The sequence below is a fragment of the Oncorhynchus tshawytscha genome, linkage group LG08 (assembly GCF_018296145.1).
Source record: "Oncorhynchus tshawytscha isolate Ot180627B linkage group LG08, Otsh_v2.0, whole genome shotgun sequence".
NCBI classification, from domain to species: Eukaryota; Metazoa; Chordata; class Actinopteri; order Salmoniformes; family Salmonidae; genus Oncorhynchus; species Oncorhynchus tshawytscha.
In genome coordinates, this window is record NC_056436.1 from 58,061,969 (window position 1) to 58,083,114 (window position 21,146).

General features: G+C 44.0%; 1 protein-coding gene across 2 annotated transcripts in view; it reads left to right on the forward strand.

Moving 5' to 3' along the window:
- LOC112256242 (neuronal acetylcholine receptor subunit alpha-7-like) overlaps positions 1-12,435 on the forward strand; it is a 70,434-nt gene extending 57,999 nt beyond the window's left edge. For both annotated transcript variants that reach the window (XM_042325692.1, XM_042325691.1), the window contains exons 6-10: positions 3,866-4,113; positions 4,547-4,741; positions 8,522-8,608; positions 11,483-11,592; positions 11,703-12,435. In XM_042325692.1, the coding sequence (XP_042181626.1) occupies positions 3,866-4,113; positions 4,547-4,741; positions 8,522-8,608; positions 11,483-11,592; positions 11,703-12,320 (1,258 nt within the window). In that variant the 3' untranslated portion in view covers positions 12,321-12,435. The remainder of the gene's footprint in view (positions 1-3,865; positions 4,114-4,546; positions 4,742-8,521; positions 8,609-11,482; positions 11,593-11,702) is intronic.
- Positions 12,436-21,146: the final 8,711 nt, after the last annotated feature.

Genomic DNA, 21,146 nt, shown 5'->3' on the forward strand with positions numbered 1-21,146 from the left:
GCCGGTTCCATCCTAACCTTAGCTTCATGTCCACATCCCGGTTCAACCCTAACCCTAGCTTCATGTCCACATGCCGGTTCCATCCTAACCTTAGCTTCATGTCCACATCCCGGTTCAACCCTAACCCTAGCTTCATGTCCACATGCCGGTTCCATCCTAACCTTAGCTTCATGTCCACATGCCGGTTCAACCCTAACCTTAGCTTCATGTCCACATCCCGGTTCAACCCTAACCCTAGCTTCATGTCCACATGCCGGTTCCATCCTAACCTTAGCTTCATGTCCACATCCCGGTTCAACCCTAACCCTAGCTTCATGTCCACATGCCGGTTCCATCCTAACCTTAGCTTCATGTCCACATGCCGGTTCAACCCTAACCTTAGCTTCATGTCCACATCCCGGTTCAACCCTAACCCTAGCTTCATGTCCACATGCCGGTTCCATCCTAACCTTAGCTTCATGTCCACATCCCGGTTCAACCCTAACCTTAGCTTCATGTCCACATCCCGGTTCAACCCTAACCCTAGCTTCATGTCCACATGCCGGTTCCATCCTAACCTTAGCTTCATGTCCACATCCCGGTTCAACCCTAACCCTAGAGCCAGATTGCGCTGTTCTGTGAAGGGAGTAGTACACAGCGTTGTATGAGATCTTCAGTTTCTTGGCAATTTCTCACATGGAATAGCATTCATTTCTCAGAACAAGAATAGACTGACGAGTTTCAGAAGAAAGGTTCTTTGTTTCTGGCCATTTTGAGCCTGTAATCGAACGCAGAAATGCTGACGCTCCAGATACTCAACTAGTCTAAAGAAGGCCAGTTTTATTGCCTCTTTAATCAGCACAACAGTTTTCAGCTGTGCTAACATAATTGCAAAAGGGTTTTCTAATGATCAATTAGCCTTTTAAAATGATAAACTTGGATTCGCTAACACAACATGCCATTGGAACACAGGAGTGATGGTTGCTGATAATGGGCCTCTGTACGCCTGTGTAGATATTCCATGAAATATCAGCCTTTTCCAGCAACAAAGGTCATTTACAACATTAACAATGTCTACACTGTATTTCTGATCAATTTGATGTTATTTTAATGGACAAAAAATTTGCTTTCTTTCAAAAACAAGGACATTTCTACGTGACCCCAAACGTTTAAACGGTAGTGTATATAATTGAGTTTATAAAGCCGCATACAAACATGGTCTCTTTTTTTGTTAATTTGAGTAAGGCAGCTCCAAAATGCAGGTGTTTCAGCCTAGCTCAGTGCTTTCTGTGGTGATGGGGCAAGCCAGCAGAAAATACAGAGCGTTGCGCCGTGTTTGGCTCAGTGTTCCGTCACTCATGGGGACGCTAGAAAATTCAAGCCCCTTGGATGCTGCCTTAGAGTTACGTTAGAAGTGCCCATCCATGAAGGCTCAAGGTCTCCCGAGCTTTCAAGCGCCTCCAGCACACAGGCACTGTTGAGGCGAGTGACTCTGAACTTACAATGGCTAGCCCCAAGTCGTTTTTTTCTTGTACATTTTGTTATTTGCCTCATGACTCCTGCATGCTTTGTTGACTATGAGCTTTCTTGTTTACCCAACTGTGGGACAGACTATGTTTGTTCCCACACTCGGGACTCTGACTCTCTGTTGGTTACACAGACTTTTGGCTTCCCATTCTATTCTAACCACCTTTCGACGGCTTTGTATTCATGTTACCTGATACAATTGCTGTACAATATGATCTTGTTGCCACCTAATGCACATTCAAATGTCATAAATCAACCCTACAGAGATCTCCTAGTCCTCTGCAGTGCCTTGATTGTATTTCTGCTGATAATATCTGGAAATGTGCATGTATACCCATCTACTGTTGCTAGCCCCAATTCTGACTTCTGACTGTGCTCTGATATCTGCTTCACTGATTTCTGCTCTCAATAAAAGCCTAGGTTTACTGCACGTTAACACTAGAAGCTTATTTCCTAAAATGGATCAATTGAAAGTGTGGGTTCACAGCTCCAATCCAGATGTGTTGGTCATTACTGAGACGTGGTTAAGGAAGAGTGTTTTGAATACTGATTCTAACCTTCCTGGTTATAACCTTTTTCGGTAACACAGATCTTCCAAAGGTGGGGGAGTGGCCATCTTTACCATATAGCTCTTTGTTGACTGTTGCTGGGTGTTATCGTCCTCCATCAGCACCGGCCTGTACCCTTCCTGCTCTAAGCTCTCTCCTGGCCCCTTACACTAAGTCTGAATTTATCCTGCTAGGTGACCAAAACTGGGATATGCTTAAACCCCCTGACCAAGTCCTAAAGCAATGGGACTCACTAAATCTTTCTCAGATCATTGCAAAAAATTTTCCCACGAGGGACTGCTGCGCCACCTTCCTGTTCTAGTGAGCACAGCAAAACAAGAGGAGTCCAAAAATGTATTATATGCTGCTGCATACATTCTGTAATATGCCAGGGAGATATGTATTCTGTAGCTTAGAAAGTAATACTAAGTGTATGTTGTGTAGTAAGCTGTTAGTAGCCCATGTGCCTCACCCTAATAATTTGGTTAATTTTCACACATGTAGCCTATAACCTGTTTTTGAGAAATGTAATCATCAAATATTGTAAGAGCTTTCATTGTCTGCTTATATGCCCCCTTTATTTATACTACAGTTCTGACTTTGTATGCAGGGAGAACACTGTAAGAACGACCCATGTTCTGAATTCTTTTGCTGTACATTTCAAAAGTGCTGACCAAATAGTTATACTGACTATGTCCGTCCTAGCTCGCTCATTAATGTCTTAATCAAAATCACGGATTGCCTCTTATCTGCTTGTCTTCCCCTTATGCCATAGTTTGTACATCTCAATTGTCCGAAAAAAACCCCCACATTTGTTAAAGCAAGTCAGCCACATCAGCTATGTATTTTTTAAAGGCAGTACATGAGACTGAATGAATGGTTTCGCTGCCAGACAAGGCTCTGCTGATAGCCAGGTGTAGCGGTGGTAAGGTGTTGGGACTGCTGTTGGGACTCTGCTGTCGGGACAGCTTTATGTAGGCACCATTTGTCACTGTTATAGTGCAATTAGTTTATGTGTGTGTCAATGTAGATCTGTGTACGTTACTCACAGGGTGTGTGTGTGTTGACACAGGACAGGTTGTCTGACTGTTTTAACTTCTCTAACTCGGGCTTTAGCAGACCTCTAAACATATATGTAATATGCTCTACCATAGAAATGTGTGTTTACAACAAACCAGTAGTCAGTAGCAGTGTAACAGACATAAACAGGCACAGCAGGCGAGCTGATTACTTATGAAGGATGACAGTGGTTTGTTTATTCCCTGACTGTCGCTGCATGTTTAACCACTTATGACATCATCAGCTCACCTGGGCATCACCTCTGGTCCTGTGTTGGCTGGTCCACAGCTAGCCATGCATAACACTTCACTGAACATTACTGTGACAGGTTGGGCTGAGGCAGCAAAGACTCACACGCACCCAGGCACGCACGCACCACCCCTTTCCCTCTAGACCTGCTTGTCTTTTATCATGCTTTACTTAACAGGTAGAATTACTTATTTTCTCTCTCTCTCTCTCTCTCTCTCTCTCTCTCTCTCTCTCTCTCTCTCTCTCTCTCTCTCTCTCTCTCTCTCTCTCTCTCTCTCTCTCTCTCTCTCTCTCTCTCTCTCTCTCTCTCTCTCTCTCTCTCTCTCTCTCTCTCTCTAATACACACATACACTCTGTCTCTCTAATACACACATACACTCTGTCTCCTTGTATTCTGTCTTGCATCACAAATACATCACAAATATACAAGTAACACTTTTTGACTTGGATCTGTTGAGATGTCAGAGGTTAAAGGGATGCATTGCTCTCTCTCCTCCCTGCAGCGCTGATGAGAGATTTGATGCCACCTTCCACACCAACGTGCTGGTCAATGCGTCGGGTTACTGCCAGTACATCCCCCCGGGCATCCTGAAGAGTACCTGCTATATTGACGTGCGCTGGTTCCCCTTCGACGTCCAGAAGTGTGACCTGAAGTTTGGCTCGTGGACCCACAACGGCTGGCTGCTGGACCTGCAGATGCTGGACGTGGACACGTCTACCTACATACCCAATGGAGAGTGGGACCTCGTGGGTACGATGTGGTTAATCTCTCTCTCAGCATGTATGTCCATGCCTCTGTCGTTATCTCTATAGAGGTGGGTGGGAATGGGGTTGTGGGAGAGGGGGTGGGGCTGTCACCCCAGCCAGTTGCCCTGACGGGGGTGTCTGCGTATGGGGGGGGGTTGTCAGACCTGATCCCGATGGCACATTTCATGTTTACTCCACACTGCCAGAGAGAGCATGTTACTGGGATTAACTCTGTTTAGCAAAAGGAACACGTGTTTGAGAATGTGTGGAGATCCCCATCCTGTGTTATGTGTTGCCTGTATGTCCTTTGAAATGTGTGGTTCGTACATGTGTGTGTCAAAGAAAATATGAACAGTCCATCGTTGAATCAATGTAAATGCAGTGATTTTGAATCCCCCCTCTGTGTTTCTTAATGTGTGTGTGTGTGTGTCTCCTAGGAGTCCCTGCCAAGCGTAATGAGCTGTACTATGACTGCTGTAAGGAGCCCTACCCTGACGTCACCTTCACCGTCACCATGCGAAGACGAACCCTCTATTACGGTCTCAACCTGCTCATCCCATGTGTCCTCATCTCTGGCCTGGCCCTGCTGGTCTTTCTGCTGCCCGCCGACTCCGGAGAGAAGATCTCCCTGGGTAAGGAAGGAACGCCGGGAAGCCATCTTGGATTTTTGTATGTTAGAGTACTATCTATACTGGACTTCTGTCAGGTTTATTAATAGATATCGCAGGGTCAGCAGTTACCTGTAATCTCTCCCAATTGGTAACTTGCCTAAACTGTCAGTCGATCAAGTCAGTTTAGCCAAGAGGTTATAAGTCTGACAATCCTATCTCGCTCGCTCTACCAGAATTTTGCCGGAGGTACAGCCGACTAGTGCTGTCTAACGCTACTGTACCTAGCAACAAAAAAATGTTATTATCATTTTTTTTTACAAATTAATATTTGGAGTCAAAGTATCGATATAATATTGTCTAAAATATTATTGCGATATGTAACTGTATACATATTTCAAATCAAATAAAAGTGTATTTGTCACGTGCGCCGAATACAACAGGTGTAGAGTGAAATGCTTATGTACAGGCTCTAACCAATAGTGCAAAAAAGGTATTAGGTGAACAATAGGTAAGTAAAGAAATAAAAACAACAGTAAAATACAGGCTATATACAGGTGAACAATAGGTAATACAGTAAAGAAATAAAAACATATACAGTAAAATACAGGCTATATACAGTAGTATATACAGTAGCGAGGCTATATATAGTATATACAGTAGAGAGGGTATATACAGTAGCGAGGCTATATACAGTAGAGGGTATATACAGTAGAGCGGGTATATACAGTAGAGCGGGTATATACAGGGAGGCTATATATAGTAGAGAGGCTATATACAGTAGAGAGGGTATATACAGTAGAGAGGGTATATACAGTAGAGAGGGTATATACAGTAGAGAGGGTATATACAGTAGAGAGGGTATATACAGTAGAGAGGCTATATACAGTAGCGAGGCTATAAAAGTAGCGAGGCTACATACAGACACCGGTTAGTCAGGCTGATTGAGGTAGTATGTACATGTAGATATGGTTAAAGTGACTATGCATATATGATGAACAGAGAGTAGCAGTAGCGTAAAAGAGGAGTTGGTGGGTGGTGGGACACAATGCAGATAGCCCGGTTAGCCAATGTGTAGGAGCACTGGTTGGTCGGCCCAATTGAGGTAGCGTGTACATGAATTTATAGTTAAAGTGACTATGAATATATGATAAAAAGAGAGTAGCAGCAGTGTAAAAGAGGGGTTGGGGGGGCACACAATGCAATTAGTCCGGGTAGCCATTTGATTACCTGTTCAGGAGTCTTATGGCTTGGGGGTAAAAACTGTTGAGAAGCCATTTTGTCTTAGACTTGGCACTCCAGTACCGCTTGCCATGCGGTAGTAGGGAGAACAGTCTATGACTGGGGTGGCTGGGATCAATTTTTAGGACCTTCCTCTGACACCGCCTGGTGTAGAGGTCCTGGATGGCAGGCAGCTTAGCCTCCGTGATGTACTAAGCCTTACGCACTACCCTCTGTAGTGCCTTGCTGTCAGAGGCTGAGTAATTGCCGTACCAGGCAGTGATGCAACCAGTCAGGATGCTCTCGATGTTGCAGCTGTAGAACCTTTTAAGGATCTCAGGACCCATGCTAAATATTTTTAGTTTCCTGAGGGGGAATAGGCTTTGTCGTGCCCTCTTAACGAATGTCTTGATGTTTTCGGACCATTCTAGTTTGTTGGTGATGTGGACACCAAGGAACTTGAAGCTCTCAACCTGCTCCACTACAGCCCTGTCGATGAGAATGGGGGCTTGCTCGGTCCTCCTTTTTCCTGTAGTTCACAATCATCTCCTTAATATTGGTTACGTTGAGGGATAGGCTGTTATTCTGGCACCACCTGGCCAGGTCTCGGATCTCCTCCCTATAGGCTGTCTCGTCGTTGTCGGTTATCACTGTTGTCGTCTGCAAACTTAATGATGGTGTCGGAGTCGTGCCTGGCCATGCAGTTGTGGGTGAACAGGGAGTACAGGAGAGGACTGAGCACGCTCCCCTGGGGAGCTCCAGTGTTGAGGATCAGCGTGGCAGATGTGTTGCTACCTACCCTCACCACCTGGGGGTGGCCCATTAGGAAGTCCAGGATCCAGTTGCAGAGGGAGATGTTTAGTCCCAGGATCCTTAGCTTAGTGATGAGCTTTGCAGGTACTATGGTGTTGAACCCTGAGCTGTAGACAATGAATAACATTCTCACGTAAGTGTTCCTTTTGTCCAGGTGGGAAAGGACAGTGTGGAGTGCAATAGAGATTGCATCATCTGTGGATCTGTTTGGGCGGTATGCAAATTGGAGTTTGTCTAGGGTTTCTGGGATAATGGTGTTGGTGTGAGCCATTGCCAACCTTTCAAAGCACTTCATGGCTACGGACGTGAGTGCTACGGGTCTGTAGTCATTTAGGCAGGTTGCCTTTGTGTTCTTGGGCACAGGGACTATGGTTGTCTGCTTGAAACATGTTGGTATTACAGACTCAATCAGGGACATGTTGAAAATGTCAGTGAAGACACTTGCCAGTTGGTCAGCACATGCCCGGAGCACACGTCCTGGTAATCCGTCTGGCCCCGAAGCCTTGTGTATGTTGACCTGTTGAAAGGTCTTACTCACGTCGGCTAACGGAGAGCGTGATCACACAGTTGTCCGGAACAGCTGATGCTCTCATGCATGCCTCAGTGTTGCTTGCCTCGAAGCGATTTAGCTCGTCTGGTAGGCTCGTGGTCACTGGGCAGCTCACAGCTGTGCTTCCCTTTGTAGTCTGTAATAGTTTGCAAGCCCTGCCACATAAGATGAGCATCGGAGCCGGTGTAGTATGATTCAATCTTAGCCCTGTATTGACGCTTTGGCTGTTTGATGGTTAGTCGCAGGGCATACTAGGATTTCTTGTAAGCTTCCGGGTTAGAGTCCCGCACCTTGAAAGCGGCAGCTCTACCCTTTAGCTCAGTGTGAATGTTGCCTGTAATCCATGGCTTCTGGTTGGGGTACGTACGTTCAGTCACTGTGGGGACGACATCCTCAATGCACTTATTGATAAAGCCAGTGACTGATGTGTTGTACTCCTCAATGCCATCGGAAGAATCCCGGAACATGTTCCAGTCTGTAATAGCAAAGCAGTCCTGTAGTTTAGCATCTGCTTCATCTGACCACTTTTTTATAGACCGAGTCACTGGTGCTTCCTGCTTTAATTTTTGCTTGTAAGAAGGAATCAGGAGGATAGAGTTGTGCTCGGATTTACCAAATGGAGGGCGAGAGAGAGCTTTGTATGCATCTCTGTGTGTGGAGTACAGGTGATCTAGAATTGTTTTCCCTCTGGTTGCACATTTAACATGTTGATAGAAATTTGGTAGAACTGATTTAAGTTATTTTCCCCGATCACTAATAGAAATGTGTGTTTACAACAACCCAGTAGTCAGTAGCAGTACAACAGCCATAAACAGGCACAGCAGGCGAGCTGATTACTTATGAAGGACGACAGTGGTTTGTTTATTCCCTGACTGTCGCTGCATGTTTAACATCTTATGACATCATCAGCTCACCTGGGCATCACCTCTGGTCCTGTGTTGGCTGGTCCACAGCTAGCCATGCATAACACTTCACTGAACATTACTGTGACAGGTTGGACTCACACGCACCCAGGCACGCACGCACACACCACCCCTTTCCCTTTAGACCTGCTTGTCTTTTATCATGCTTTACTTAACAGATAGAAGGACTTATTCTTGCTCTCTCTCTCACTTTCTCTTTCTCACTTTCTCCCTCTCGCTTTCTCTGTCTCTCTCTCTGTCTCTCTGTGTCTCCCTGTCTTGCTCTCTCTCTGCCTCTGTCTCTCTGTCTCTCTCCAGGTATCACGGTCTTGCTCTCTCTAACAGTCTTCATGCTACTGGTGGCTGAGATCATGCCCGCCACCTCAGACTCTGTGCCTCTCATCGGTGGGTTCTGTGTGTGTGTGTGTGTGTGTTATATACATTATCCTCTGTCCTCTTATGGTTTCGTTTGATTGGCTGTGCATTAGTGAGTGTAAAGCCAGAGTGTGTGTTTGTATTAATGTGTGTGTGCAAATCTTGTGTTAATGTGTATGTGTATACAGTCTGTGATCCTCTGAGGGCCTCGCTAGGTTTGACTAAGCGGTACATTAATAAGTTATTAATGTCAGTGAGGGCTGAGAGCCTATGTACTAGGGTGTCCAATCAAAATCATACAGTACCAATCAAAAGTTTGGACACACCTACTCATTCAAGGGTTTTTCTTTATTTTTTACTATTTTCTACATTGTAGAATAATAGTGAAGACATCAAAACTATGAAATAACACATGTGTAATCATGTAGTAACCAAACAATTAGCCACCCTTTGCCTTGATGACAGTTTTTCACACTCTTGGCATTCTCTCAACCAGCTTCACCTGGAATGCTTTCCCAACAGTCTTGAAGGAGTTCCCACATATGCTGATCACTTGTTGGCTGCTTTTACTTCACTCTGCGGTCCAACTCATCCCAAATACATCTGAATTGGGTTGAGGTCAGGTGATTGTGGAGGCCAGGTCGTCTGATGCAGCACTATATCACTCCTTCTTGGTCAAACAGTCATTACACAGCCTGGAGGTCTGTTTTGGGTCATTGTCCAGTTGAAAATCAAATGTTAGTCCCACTAAGCTCAAACCAGATTGGATGTGAAATGTCAATGGAGCACTGAGTATATACTCTACCAAGCCTTTTTGTTTTCAAAGCCCTTTACATTGATTATCAAAAAGAAGGGAGGACCAAGGCACTCTGCATATCATTAATTAAAATGTCTTTATTTGTATGGCTTTGTTCAATGGAAACAAAATGTCAAAAGTCTGACGCGTTTCGGCTGCATCAGATTATTTTTCACCATTCCACATATTCCGCTCCAGCCATTACCTCGAGCCCGTCCTCCCCAATGAATGTGCCACCAGCCTCCTGTGATATACGTCCAGTATGTCAGTGTCAATCCCTTAATGTTATGATGGAGCTGGACGGTGTTGGAACTGACGGACAATGGCGATGATACTGTCACCGTTATTCGTAGGCTGTGACAAGCCAGGCTCCCCGTGAGGAGAGGAAGAAGGGCAAGCAAGGCTCCCCGTGAGGGGAGGGAGATGAGTAACCTTTAGGGGCTAAAGTTCTGAGAGAGAACTTCAAAGGCTTCAGCTGCTGCGATGAGACACTCGTGATATGATATAATTCAGCCATCAGCTCTCTGGTGTGGAGGCTTATGAGGAGTGTATGTGTGTGTGTCTGTGTCTGTCGACCTATGCAGGTTCTATACATCTTCCTGCAAAATAGTCCTACATTTGTTTACCATGTAAATATCTGTGCATTTGTATTAGCGCCAGAAACTGTTAGTTGTGTTTATGACGTAATCAATCAGATTTGATGTCCCATTGACCAGCAGGGAGGCTAAGCGCTCAAACTTTGAGGAGTCAAATAAAAAGGAATGATGCCCGTTTTTTCTATGAACTACACAGCGCGTTTGTCTGCCAGTGAGTTATACTCCAGAAGCCTGTACATTTCAGTCTGTTTATACATTATATAGCAGTGTTTCTCACTCCTGCTGCTAGAAGGCCATAGTGTTTGCAGGCTTTTGTTCCAGACCAGCACTAACACACCTGATCCGTCATATCCACGTTGATGATTAGTCGATTGGTTGAATGTGTTTTTTTGGGCCTCGAGACACTGAACCACAGTCAGGGTACTGATGAGGTCCCACTATACCCAAAAAGTGGTAACGTCAGCACCCTCTCTCATCTCCTCCCCATCCTACCCTTCCCTGGCCTGATCCATCTCTGTGTGTCTCACTCGAACACATTCATGTAGATTTGTGTGTGTGTGTGTGTGTGTGTGAATGTGAAGCTGCTGACAAGCTCCGATGGGGATGGGCTGGGTAGAGTTCTAAGTGAAGGGCAGTGTTAGTCAGCACTCTGTAGGTCTGTAGGGGCATCTCTGCACTTCCCACCTCCACTCTGCTGGATTAGACTCTGGCAGGACTGCTATCTGGTGTCTTCATCCAACTCTTCCTTATTAGAATCCAACTCTTCTCCTGGATCCACCTCCTCCTCTTTCTCATACTTATCTTAGTTTGTGTTCTGCTTCTGTGTTTTCCTCCTCCTCTTTTCTCCTGCTCTCTCCCTTACCCTTCACCATACTCTTCCTCTGTCTTCTCTATTTCACTCCTCCTCCACTTCCTCTCTTCCTCCCTCCTCCTTCTCCCTCCTCATCTTCCTCTTCCTTCCCATCTTCCTCATCTTCCTCTTCCTAAGCTGACTAGGATAGCCCTAACCCCTGATCCCACAGTGGGTCATGTGCACTTTGCCCCGCTAGCATTTCTTCTTGTCTGAACTGTTTAGCCGTTGTTTGCTAACAGAGAGAGGGAGGGGTGTGTGACTGGCCTGGGAGGCAGCTACAGAGCTGAGATATTTGGGTAAGAATAGTGTTGAGTTAACGCTTGAATAGGGTGAAGCTCCCCTCACATCCCTCCCTGCCTCCCCCCAGTCCCTCCCCTGAGAGAACCCATTCATGATGTGCCCTCAATGACTCGGCACTAAAGCTTGGTGTTGTTGGCCTTCTCTTCTGTTTTACTGCTGTTATTTTATTGGGTTGCTTGATTTTCCACTGATATACAATGACACACTCAATTGGCGACCTATTCCCTATTGATTGCACAGCTTTTGCCATGACAGTGCCATTTGGGACACACAATCTCCTTTTTCTTTTGGTCAGTGTCTGTATCACGTGTGATGTTACTGTGTTAATGTTTGATGTGGTTGTGGCTTTTGTTTTGTAGCTCAGTACTTTGCCAGTACAATGATGATAGTGGGTCTGTCTGTGGTGGTGACTGTTCTGGTTCTGCAGTTCCATCACCACGACCCACAGGGCGGCAAGATGCCCAGATGGGTGAGTCCCGCTCCCAGTCTTCATCGTATCCCTCAATCATCATTATCGTTATCATCATCGTCTCCATTGTGTGTGTGTCTCAGTCTCATCCCCCTCTTCTCTCTGTCCAGGTCAGAGTGGTGCTGTTGAACTGGTGTGCCTGGTTTCTGCGAATGAAACAGCCAGGTGAGGAGCGCAAACCCGCTGGCTACCAGTACGGCCACCCTCCCCAGCAACATTCCAGCGCCAGCTCCATCGAGATGGGACCTATGGGCACCGTGATGGGCCTCACCCCACCCCTCTCCCAGGCCCCCTGCCCCACTGGCACTTCCAACGGCAGCATGAGCCTCTACTTCAGCTACAACGCTGTGGAGGGCCCCCGCTGTCCCACCTCCAGCGACTCCGGCGTGGCGTCGGGGGGACTGGCCCAAGGGACCCCCTGCGAGGAGGCTGATCCCCCAGGGGGAGGTGCTGGAAGAGGGAGAGGAGGTGGTGGAGGAGGAGGGGGGTTGATCTTTACTCCTCCGGAAGTCTTTCAGATCCTGGAGGAGGTGTCGTATATCGCCCAGCGCTTCAGGGACCAAGATGAGGAAGTGGCGATCTGCAGCGAGTGGAAGTTTGCTGCTGCCGTGGTGGACAGGCTGTGTCTGGTGGCCTTCACTCTGTTCTCCATCATCGGCACCTTCACCATCCTCATGTCTGCTCCCAACTTCTTGGAAGCCGTCACCAAGGACTATCTAAAGAAATAGTGTCAATATATTAAACCGTATAGGCCAGTTTCCCCAAACACAGTGTCGTGTCTTTGGCTATGCCGGATTAAGTGATATGACATGCTATTCTATAAAATAATTTCTCCATAATTAATATTACCTGATTGAGCTAATCATATAAATGTAATTAACTAGAGAGTCGGGGCACCACGAAATAATATTTATAGAGCTGTTATCTTCCGAATGAAGACCTAGTAATATTTTACATCAATAGCAGTCAATATTAATCGTCACGTTAATTCAGTCTCATCTGAAAGTTGTACATTCTTGGTTATCTTCATGAACCCTGGCTAACAAGTTGAATCAGTTGAAAATTGGGTTTAATTATTTATTTACTAAATACCTAACTAATCACACAGAATTACACATACACATAATTAATCATAACTTGATTACAAATTACGTCGGGCGGAACAGTTACGACAGCTTGTTACACAAAATAAAAGGGGCTGGGTTTGAGTGAAAGAGCGGGAAGACTGAGGAACAAAGTGCGAAGCTGTGCTATCGTAAATACAATATCTTATGTATTCTAAATTACCGCCCATTTGGAAAAGGAAAATGCTATAAATATTTATCTGAGCTGCGCTTCAGTAGGTTGGTGGTAGATGGAAGGCCTTGTTGCCAAACTTTGTCCTTTGAAGAATGTCTATGGTGGTCAATTGGATACGTTGTAGTAACGTTGTTGTGGGATAGACGGGATACTCTGTCTGTTCCTTCCTGACCCTCGTTTGCAGCGGCTGTTGCTAACTCAACGGCTAGGCGGTATCACTTCTGTAGTGAATAAGAGTTCAAAGTTCATACCATTCGCAATTATTATCTGTTATTATCTGAACCATTCTGACATCGGACCGTCGTCCTCACATCCTCGGAACAGAAGGTTATATTGTCGTCAAGGTTTTATATAGGAAGGGAGAAACGGGGTGTGTTTCATAGTTTACAACCTATGTCTCTTCACGTGGGCGGGCCACTGAGTCGGGCCGAATTCACTCATGAAAACCCAAATCTCACATTTTAGAAGCTAAAATCACATTTCATCCCATCACGAATAATTTCATATTCAAACATTTAAATTGAACAACAATTCCATGTGAATCCAATAACTCTGATGTGTAGACTTTCTACTGTAGAGTTTATGTCATCTTATCATTGATGAGAATGTCTCAGATGACAACCGAACTGACATCATATTCATTAAGTACCACCGCATATGTTCAATTGGTCGGATTACTAGAATATAGTTAATTTCCCCCCACCTTCTGATGTTCCCAGAATCTCTGTTAACCAAGGTGTTTGCAAATGTAACATCAGTAGGGTAGAGAGAGGAAAAAGGGGGGGAAGAGGTATTTATGACTGTCATAAACCTACCCCCAGGCCAACGTCATGACAACAGATTAGGCCTAGGTCTGGACTAAGAACCATTTTCAATGGAGAATCTCCATTCGGCATGCATTGTAGTACAGGACTAGGCCAATGCTGTGTACGGGAAACAAGCCTTACATGTTCTATCCAGATTACTCTGGAGAATATTTGACAAAATTGATTTTAATGTAAATAGATGTACACTGAACATCAATGCAAGGGTTCTCCATAGTCCCTCTCCTCTGCTTGGATCCAGCTTAACTGAGGTTGTTCCTGTTTGTTGCCATGCCATCCAGATATCTCATTATAATATCAACTTGACCTTTGATCTTTGGATTCCTGGGCATGCATTCTACGACCTTTAGAACTTTACTGGACTTTCTGGACTTTGTGACATTATGTAGCATTGTTAAAGTAACTGTGTAAACAAACCACTGGACAAAGACATGACCATGCGACTATCAGTGGATACTGAACTACTGCACCGGCTGCTAGACGGAAGAAACTCCTGCTGAGACGGAGGCTGTCCTAATATAAAAAGGTGGTGGGTAGCCTAGCGGTTAAGAGTGCTGGGCCAGTAACCGAAAGGTTGCTGGTTCGAATCCCCTGAGCCGACTAGGTGAAACATCTGTCGATGTTCCCTCTGGATAAGAGCGTCTGTTAAATGACTAAAAAGTAGTGTGGACTCCGTAATGCCCCCATACATCAGATAACTACAGTAGATCCAAGAAGTATTAGTAATCAGTTGATATGACATGTTGTATATTTTCATTTTTTTAACCTTTATTTTACCTTTATTTTACTAGGCAAGTCAGTTAAGAACAAATTCTTACTTTCAATGACAGCCTAGGAACAGTGGGTTAACTGCCTGTTCAGGGGCAGAACGACAGATTTGTACCTTGTCAGCTCGGGGATTCGAACTTGCAACCTTTCGGTTACTAGTCCAATGCTCTAACCACTAGGCTACCCTGCCACCCCAGGGAATGGATATAGTGGTGTTACATTAACATGGAGGATGTCTGTCTCTCGTGATAACCTCTGACCTCGTAGAGGTCACTATGACTAAAGATCACAGGGGCTGACTCTTCCTCTTTTTATTGATTGAAACAAACTCAGATGTCATGTTTTGTTTTAATGTGGTATTATTATCCATAAAGACCATGGTATATGAAAGCTCTCATGGCAGATAGTTAAGTTCAATGACTTATCGACTGCCTGTCATGTCAGAGAGTAAGTCTGTGCGTCTGTCTTTTTCTATTAATAACCATTGTTACTGTGTACTGAACATATTCCCCCCACCCCACAGTCAGTCTTCCTCTGTTGTATCGGTTGTCACACTGCTGTCCTTCTCTTCCTGTGATTTCGTTGTACTTCCCTAATAAATCTCCCATGTAGCCCAAGAAAAGATCAACCTGGACTATCCATATGTACATGAATGGGACAGGAGAGGGTCTGACTGGGTGTATATGTGGCCGACCGCCTTGATTTGGTCTTATGTAGCACAATTTGAAACTCTTTTTAAACATTTTTTTTTACATTTGATAAAAGCAGAGAATCAGAGCTACAAAATGTTATATCATACACTGCATTTGAGGAACAATGGAAAGTAATTCTGCTTTGAAAGTTGACAAGCTTGTTCTGTCCTAATAACAACAGTCAAGCAATCAAGATAACTGGCTAACGTTGGCTAGCTTGCTAGGTACTTCCAGACACAAACGAGAGAACTGCTTGCCTAACAGAGCTGAATAGGCTGTTTTTTTGTTATCCAGAGCGTTGATGAATGCAACTCTGCTGCTGGCAACAATTTACTCTTTTGCGAATGTTTACGGGTGTTGAGCGTTTGTAAATTCGTCAGTTATTCTGCGATCTGGCACACACACGAGAGTGCGCTGAAATCGGAGTAGATAGCCAGAGCGAATTTACCAATTTACCATTTACGTCTATCAACAGTTGTCGCAGTGACATTCTATTGAAATAGTTACTTGCATAGTGGAGTCTTTTGTTAAGACATGTAGCTAGCTAGCTAGCTAGCTAGGTAAACAATGAAACATAATCCCAACTCGTGATGTTACTACCCTGCATGAATCTGCAGGTAGCTAACCAACCAGGTTCAATTTTAGCTAGCTAACATTAGGCTATAACTAGCAAAGCAAATGGCTCTATGATACGAGTAATACAATCACACACGTATTAGCTAGCTAGCTAACAGAACACTTTAGCCTGAAATAGAAATGACTTTCTGACAAAAAGTATAAACGTGTAATATCTGAAAATGTAGCTAGCTAGACTATCTTGCCCGTATACCTCATAGATGGACACTTCTCCCTGTCAAGGATGCCATGGTTGCCCTTAGTTTTAAGATGTAATACGGAGACTGGTGTTTACTCCATCTCCTTAGCTATCATAGTCTAATTCCACTGATTTCAAACCTCGGTCCTCCAAAAAGTGAAGAGAAACACTTATGCAGTTCGATGACGCAATACATTTTTTAAAAGCAGCGTTAAACAGGATTACCTACACAAACTGACCAGCTCAAATAGATAGAAGCATGCTATATGGCAGACCAATCCCAACTCATCTATTGACATGTCCAGCCCACTCATTTTTTCAGCCAATCATAGCGGGAAGTTTGCTGACTTTTCCTGTGGCTAAACCAACTAGGGTCGTAATTTTGAATTTAAAAAAAAGTTTATGTTCAAACAGCTCTCCTGTGAAGTAGTGACCCGCGGCCTATGCCTAGTTTCCTGAAACAAGTCACATATGGGCCTACTGGGTGTATATGGGCTGACTGGGACTTAGACCACGGAAATATTTAAATATCCAAGGGATCTCTCCATATTGCAGGCCAATCATTATTAGCAGGTTTAGGTAGGTTACTTTCCAAATGTAATCTGTTACTAGTTACCGGTCTAGAATTGTAATCAGTAACCTGATTTTTGGATTACCCAAATTTAGTAATGTAATCTGATTACTTTTACTTTAAAGAGATACTTTTGTATATGTTTTTAGCCATTAGTTCTGAAAGTAGCGCTCAAGAGCTAAAAGTGGTCCCCGAAAATTGTGTACTACGTCACATGCAGATTTGTGCATCACGTCGTTGCTCTCACTCTGCTGTATGTGCATGATGTGCCTCTTGCTAGCTGTCACTCAAATGGCGAAGGGCTGAAGTTCATTGGCTGATCTCGAATGGGAAAATGGCGCAGCACAGCTTCCAGAAAAACAGTCGCTTTCAACTCGGAATTTTGTGGCTAATTGAGGTAAAACAGTCATTCTGCTCATGGATTATGCATGTATGAACTACACATTAACACAACCAGCCCAAAGCAGGAGGTTTAAAAAAGACTTAGTAGTCTTCAGAGTTCCGGAGCATGTCTTTAAGAGGCATTAGAAGACAAAAAGGATCAATTAAACACATTTAATGTGTCTTCATAGTGGTCTCTGACTTTGTCCGACTCGCTCAGGTGGAACAAACTTAAAATTGCGCCTTTTTTCAATGCTGAATTGAATGTAATTGAGAAAACAGAAAGGTGTCAATGTATTTTTTAATGTAAAAAAAAAAAAAGCAATCCAAAAAGTAATCTAGTTCTTTAATCTGATTAGAATGTTTCCCCACGATATAGCCTGCCTGGGTTTAACAGAGAGACAAGGTTCCCCAGTAAAATAAGCTTTCTCTAAGGTATGAAAATCCGACAACCTCACAGGTCCCCGCCTCTACTCCCAATTCTCTCCCAGCTCCTCTCCTGGCACCTCTATATAGAATATAGAAGAAGACACAAAGCAATTAGTGGGCCAAGCTGTGTACTAATTGGCTTTCCACTGAGTACCTACCCCCTGAGGAGGGTGCTGTCACGTCATCTTCCTCTGGCTGGTCACTGAACCCTCGCAGTAACAATTGCACAGCCATATTGTACAGGCGACACTAAAGTGACATAGAATGGAAAACTGCCGCTGTGCTGCCGCTATCCATTCTATTTCTATGACCTCAACCTCTGACATCACCTGGGTTCTGTTCTGCCTCTGTGCAACTCCAATCTGTTCTAGTTGGCCCAGTTCTGTTGAAAGTGATGTTCCGCACCATTGGCGATATTCAATGACCTTTCAGGTTGTTGTATATTCAGCCCACTTAACATTTCAGAGAACTTAGTACCCCACTGATGGTACTCCCAAAGTATAATGATGTATAAAGCTTAGCGAGCTGAGAGGGATTATCGATAGTTGAGGATTAGACCGTTAAAACAGTCCGTCACAAACTGCCATGGCCACATACGCTCAGAGGAAGTTGGTATGACTGTCCAGCAATTCTAGGCCCAGTCGTTAGAGTGCAATATAGGCCAAGCATTCCCATGCCTTGATAGGAACCACTCTCTGTGCGCACCATTGAGTTCTTTGTGTGCCTTGATCACCATCACGGTCGTCGTGTTGTAGAGGATTGTGCGTGTGTGTGTCTGCCCATTTGAGTAAGAGATAGGGATGATGTTTTAAAAGGGGTTTAAAGGCTCTGTGTTTATGGTTAGTGGAGGATTTAACAGCCAGATGACCGTGTGTGTTTTATTGGAAGATTTACCTCCACCCTCCCCAACATCACAGATGAAGCATGAGAGAGATGGAAAGAGAGGAGAGAAAGAAAGGGAAGAGAGGGTGGGGGATAAAGAGAGAGGTGGGAAGAGAGAGAGATGGAGAGAGGGGAGAGATGGAGAGAGGGGAGAGAAAGAGATGGAGAGAGTGAGAGGCAGAGAGAGAGAGATGAAGAGAGATTTGAAAGTAGGGAAAGGGAGTACCTCAGAAAGACATTGAATAGGGTAGTAAAGAACATTTCTACTGACGCAGGGATCATCTTAAAATCACTGATCATCTCTAGGATAAAGATGAGACTGGGCTCTGGCTGTGTGTGTGTTTGTCAGTGTGTTTGACAAGGCTGTGGGTTAGCTGAGTTGAAGCTGATGCTAGCGAGCTAACCTTTAACCCTCCTTGCCTGCTTCTCTGCAGCATTGCCTAAGGGAATGGAGGGATGTAGAGAGGGAGAACGGGTGTGTCAAACTGACACTTATATAACTCACATCCCACACACACAAACACACACATGTTCCTCAATAAAGTAGCTATCAGCAAAGTCAGAGCTAGTAAGGGGGAACATTTTCAAAAGGAAGTGTTAGTTCACAAAAGACACACACACAAAATACTTTATTTGAATCCACCAATCAAATGTACATTAAAAAAAGCCTGTGTACGTTGCCAAGAGTGCCAAATTTCAGCTTGCACCTACACCCGAGGCTCTCCAAGCGTGCCACGGGGGGCTGGAATTTAAGAAGCTTATTGGCAAAGGCCTGCTCCATGTAGCCGTCCGTCCCTTTCCTCGCCCCAACCTGAGATTGAACCATGGAACCTCTGAAGACAGATGATATATTATGCCAGCATTATGTGACTTGTGTGTTCGCTTTGGTGTTCGTCAGTTTTTAATTTGAGTTTTTTTACGGCTGTTCGATCACAAAACGTTTTCTTGAGCCAAGTCGAAGTTTGGTAGCCGAAGTCTACGCCTCTTCATCTGTGAGTTGTCAACAGTACTTCTCCCGCAGGAGTGGGATATATGGACAGGATTATTTTAAAAACACTTTTTGAAGCAAAGGTCTTTTAAGGGAGTTTGCGTTGCCTAGCTGAGTTCTGCTATGAGCAAACCCAACCTAGTATGCGGGCAGCTTAATGCACACACTAGCAACAGTCATCAAAATAGTTCAAAAGTAAAAACAGTTATAATAAATGAAACAGTTGGACAATGGATGAAGATACTCCAAACTTTAAGAATTGTTTTTTTCCCCCTTCAGATATTGACTGAATTATAGCACACACATTTTTACTTGCTGGGACAAATAATGGAGTTCAGTGATTTTGGCGGGAATTCAGGTATTCAATTTATTGTCAAATTTCACTTTTGTTTTCTTAGAATGCAGTCATATAATATAAAAATAAACATATTCTAATAGTATGAGATTTTTTATTTGTGCCTAATTTGCATGAATACAATGGGTGGAACAGGGCTGCAAACGCCAAAAACTTGCCTACCTGCAATCACCTGCCCAGCCTCATTAATTCAACAAGTGTGTCAATAGCAGGATACCCTCGGTTTATAGATCAACACGCTTGGCTCTAGATTACACCTATCTATACATACTTCACATTGTTTGTGAGATCAGACATATCACTATAATCCGATTGTTAATTTTTAGAGGTTTTTCATTCCAGCGCAACTCATTTGTAAACCTTTTGAACTTTTTTCAATTCTACAAAAAATGTAAAGCCATCAAAATAAAGTTCATTCCCCTCTACCTTGTGTGTCAAGACGGCGCGGACTAAGTTTTAGTGTTCTTATAGATGCAACAGAAGGACAATGTACCTTCAGAAAGTATTCATACCCGAGTCAAAACATGTTAGAATCACCTTTTGCAGTGATTACAGCTGTGAGTCTAAGAGCATTGTACATCTGGATTGTACAATATTTGCATGTTATTCTTCTTAAAATTCTTCCTGCTCTGTCAAGTTGGTTGTTGATCATTGCTAGACAGCTATTTTCAAGTATTGGCATAGATTTTCAAGCAGATTTAAGTCAAAACTGTAACTTGGCCACTCAGGGATATTCAATGTCGTCTTGGTAAGCAACTTCAGTGTATATTTGGCCTTGTGTTTGAGGTTATTGTCCTGCTGAAAGGGGAATTTGTCTCCTAGTGTCTGCTGGAAAGCAGACTGAACCAGGTTTTCCTCTTGGATTTTGCCTGTGCTTAGCTCTATTCCATTTCTTCTTATCCTAAAAAAAAACTCCATAGTCCTTGCCGTACTGTATACACATAACATGATGCAGCCACCACCATGCTTGAAAATATGAAGAGTGGTACTCAGTGATGTGTTGGATTTGCCCCAAACATAACACTTTGTTTTCAGGACATAAAATTAATTTCTTTGCCACATTTCATGCAGTTTTACTTGAGTGCCTTGTTGCAAACAGGATGCATGTTTTGGAATGTTTTTATTGTGCACAGGCTTCCTTCTTTTCACTCTCATTTAGGTGTTCTGGAGTAACTACAATGTTGTTGATTCAGCCTCAGTTCTCTCTTATCACAGCCATTAAACTGTCGTTGCTTGAAAGTCACCATTGGCCTCATGGTGAAATCCCTGAACGGTTTCCTTCCTCTCCGGCACCTGAGTTAGGAGTTGTAGTGTTGTAGTGACTGGGTGTATTGATACACCATCCAACGTTTAATTAACCCACTAGAGTCGATTGACGCACCTGTGCATCAATCTAAATAACATTTAAAAAAAATCCCCATCAAAATCATTCAGTTTAAGCTAGAGATACTTATTGTATTGGATGCGTCTCAATCCACCGCATCCGCCAGTGTTGCAGAGCTAGGAGCGGTGTTTGACAGACCAGGAAAATCGGTCTTCATTGTTTGTGAA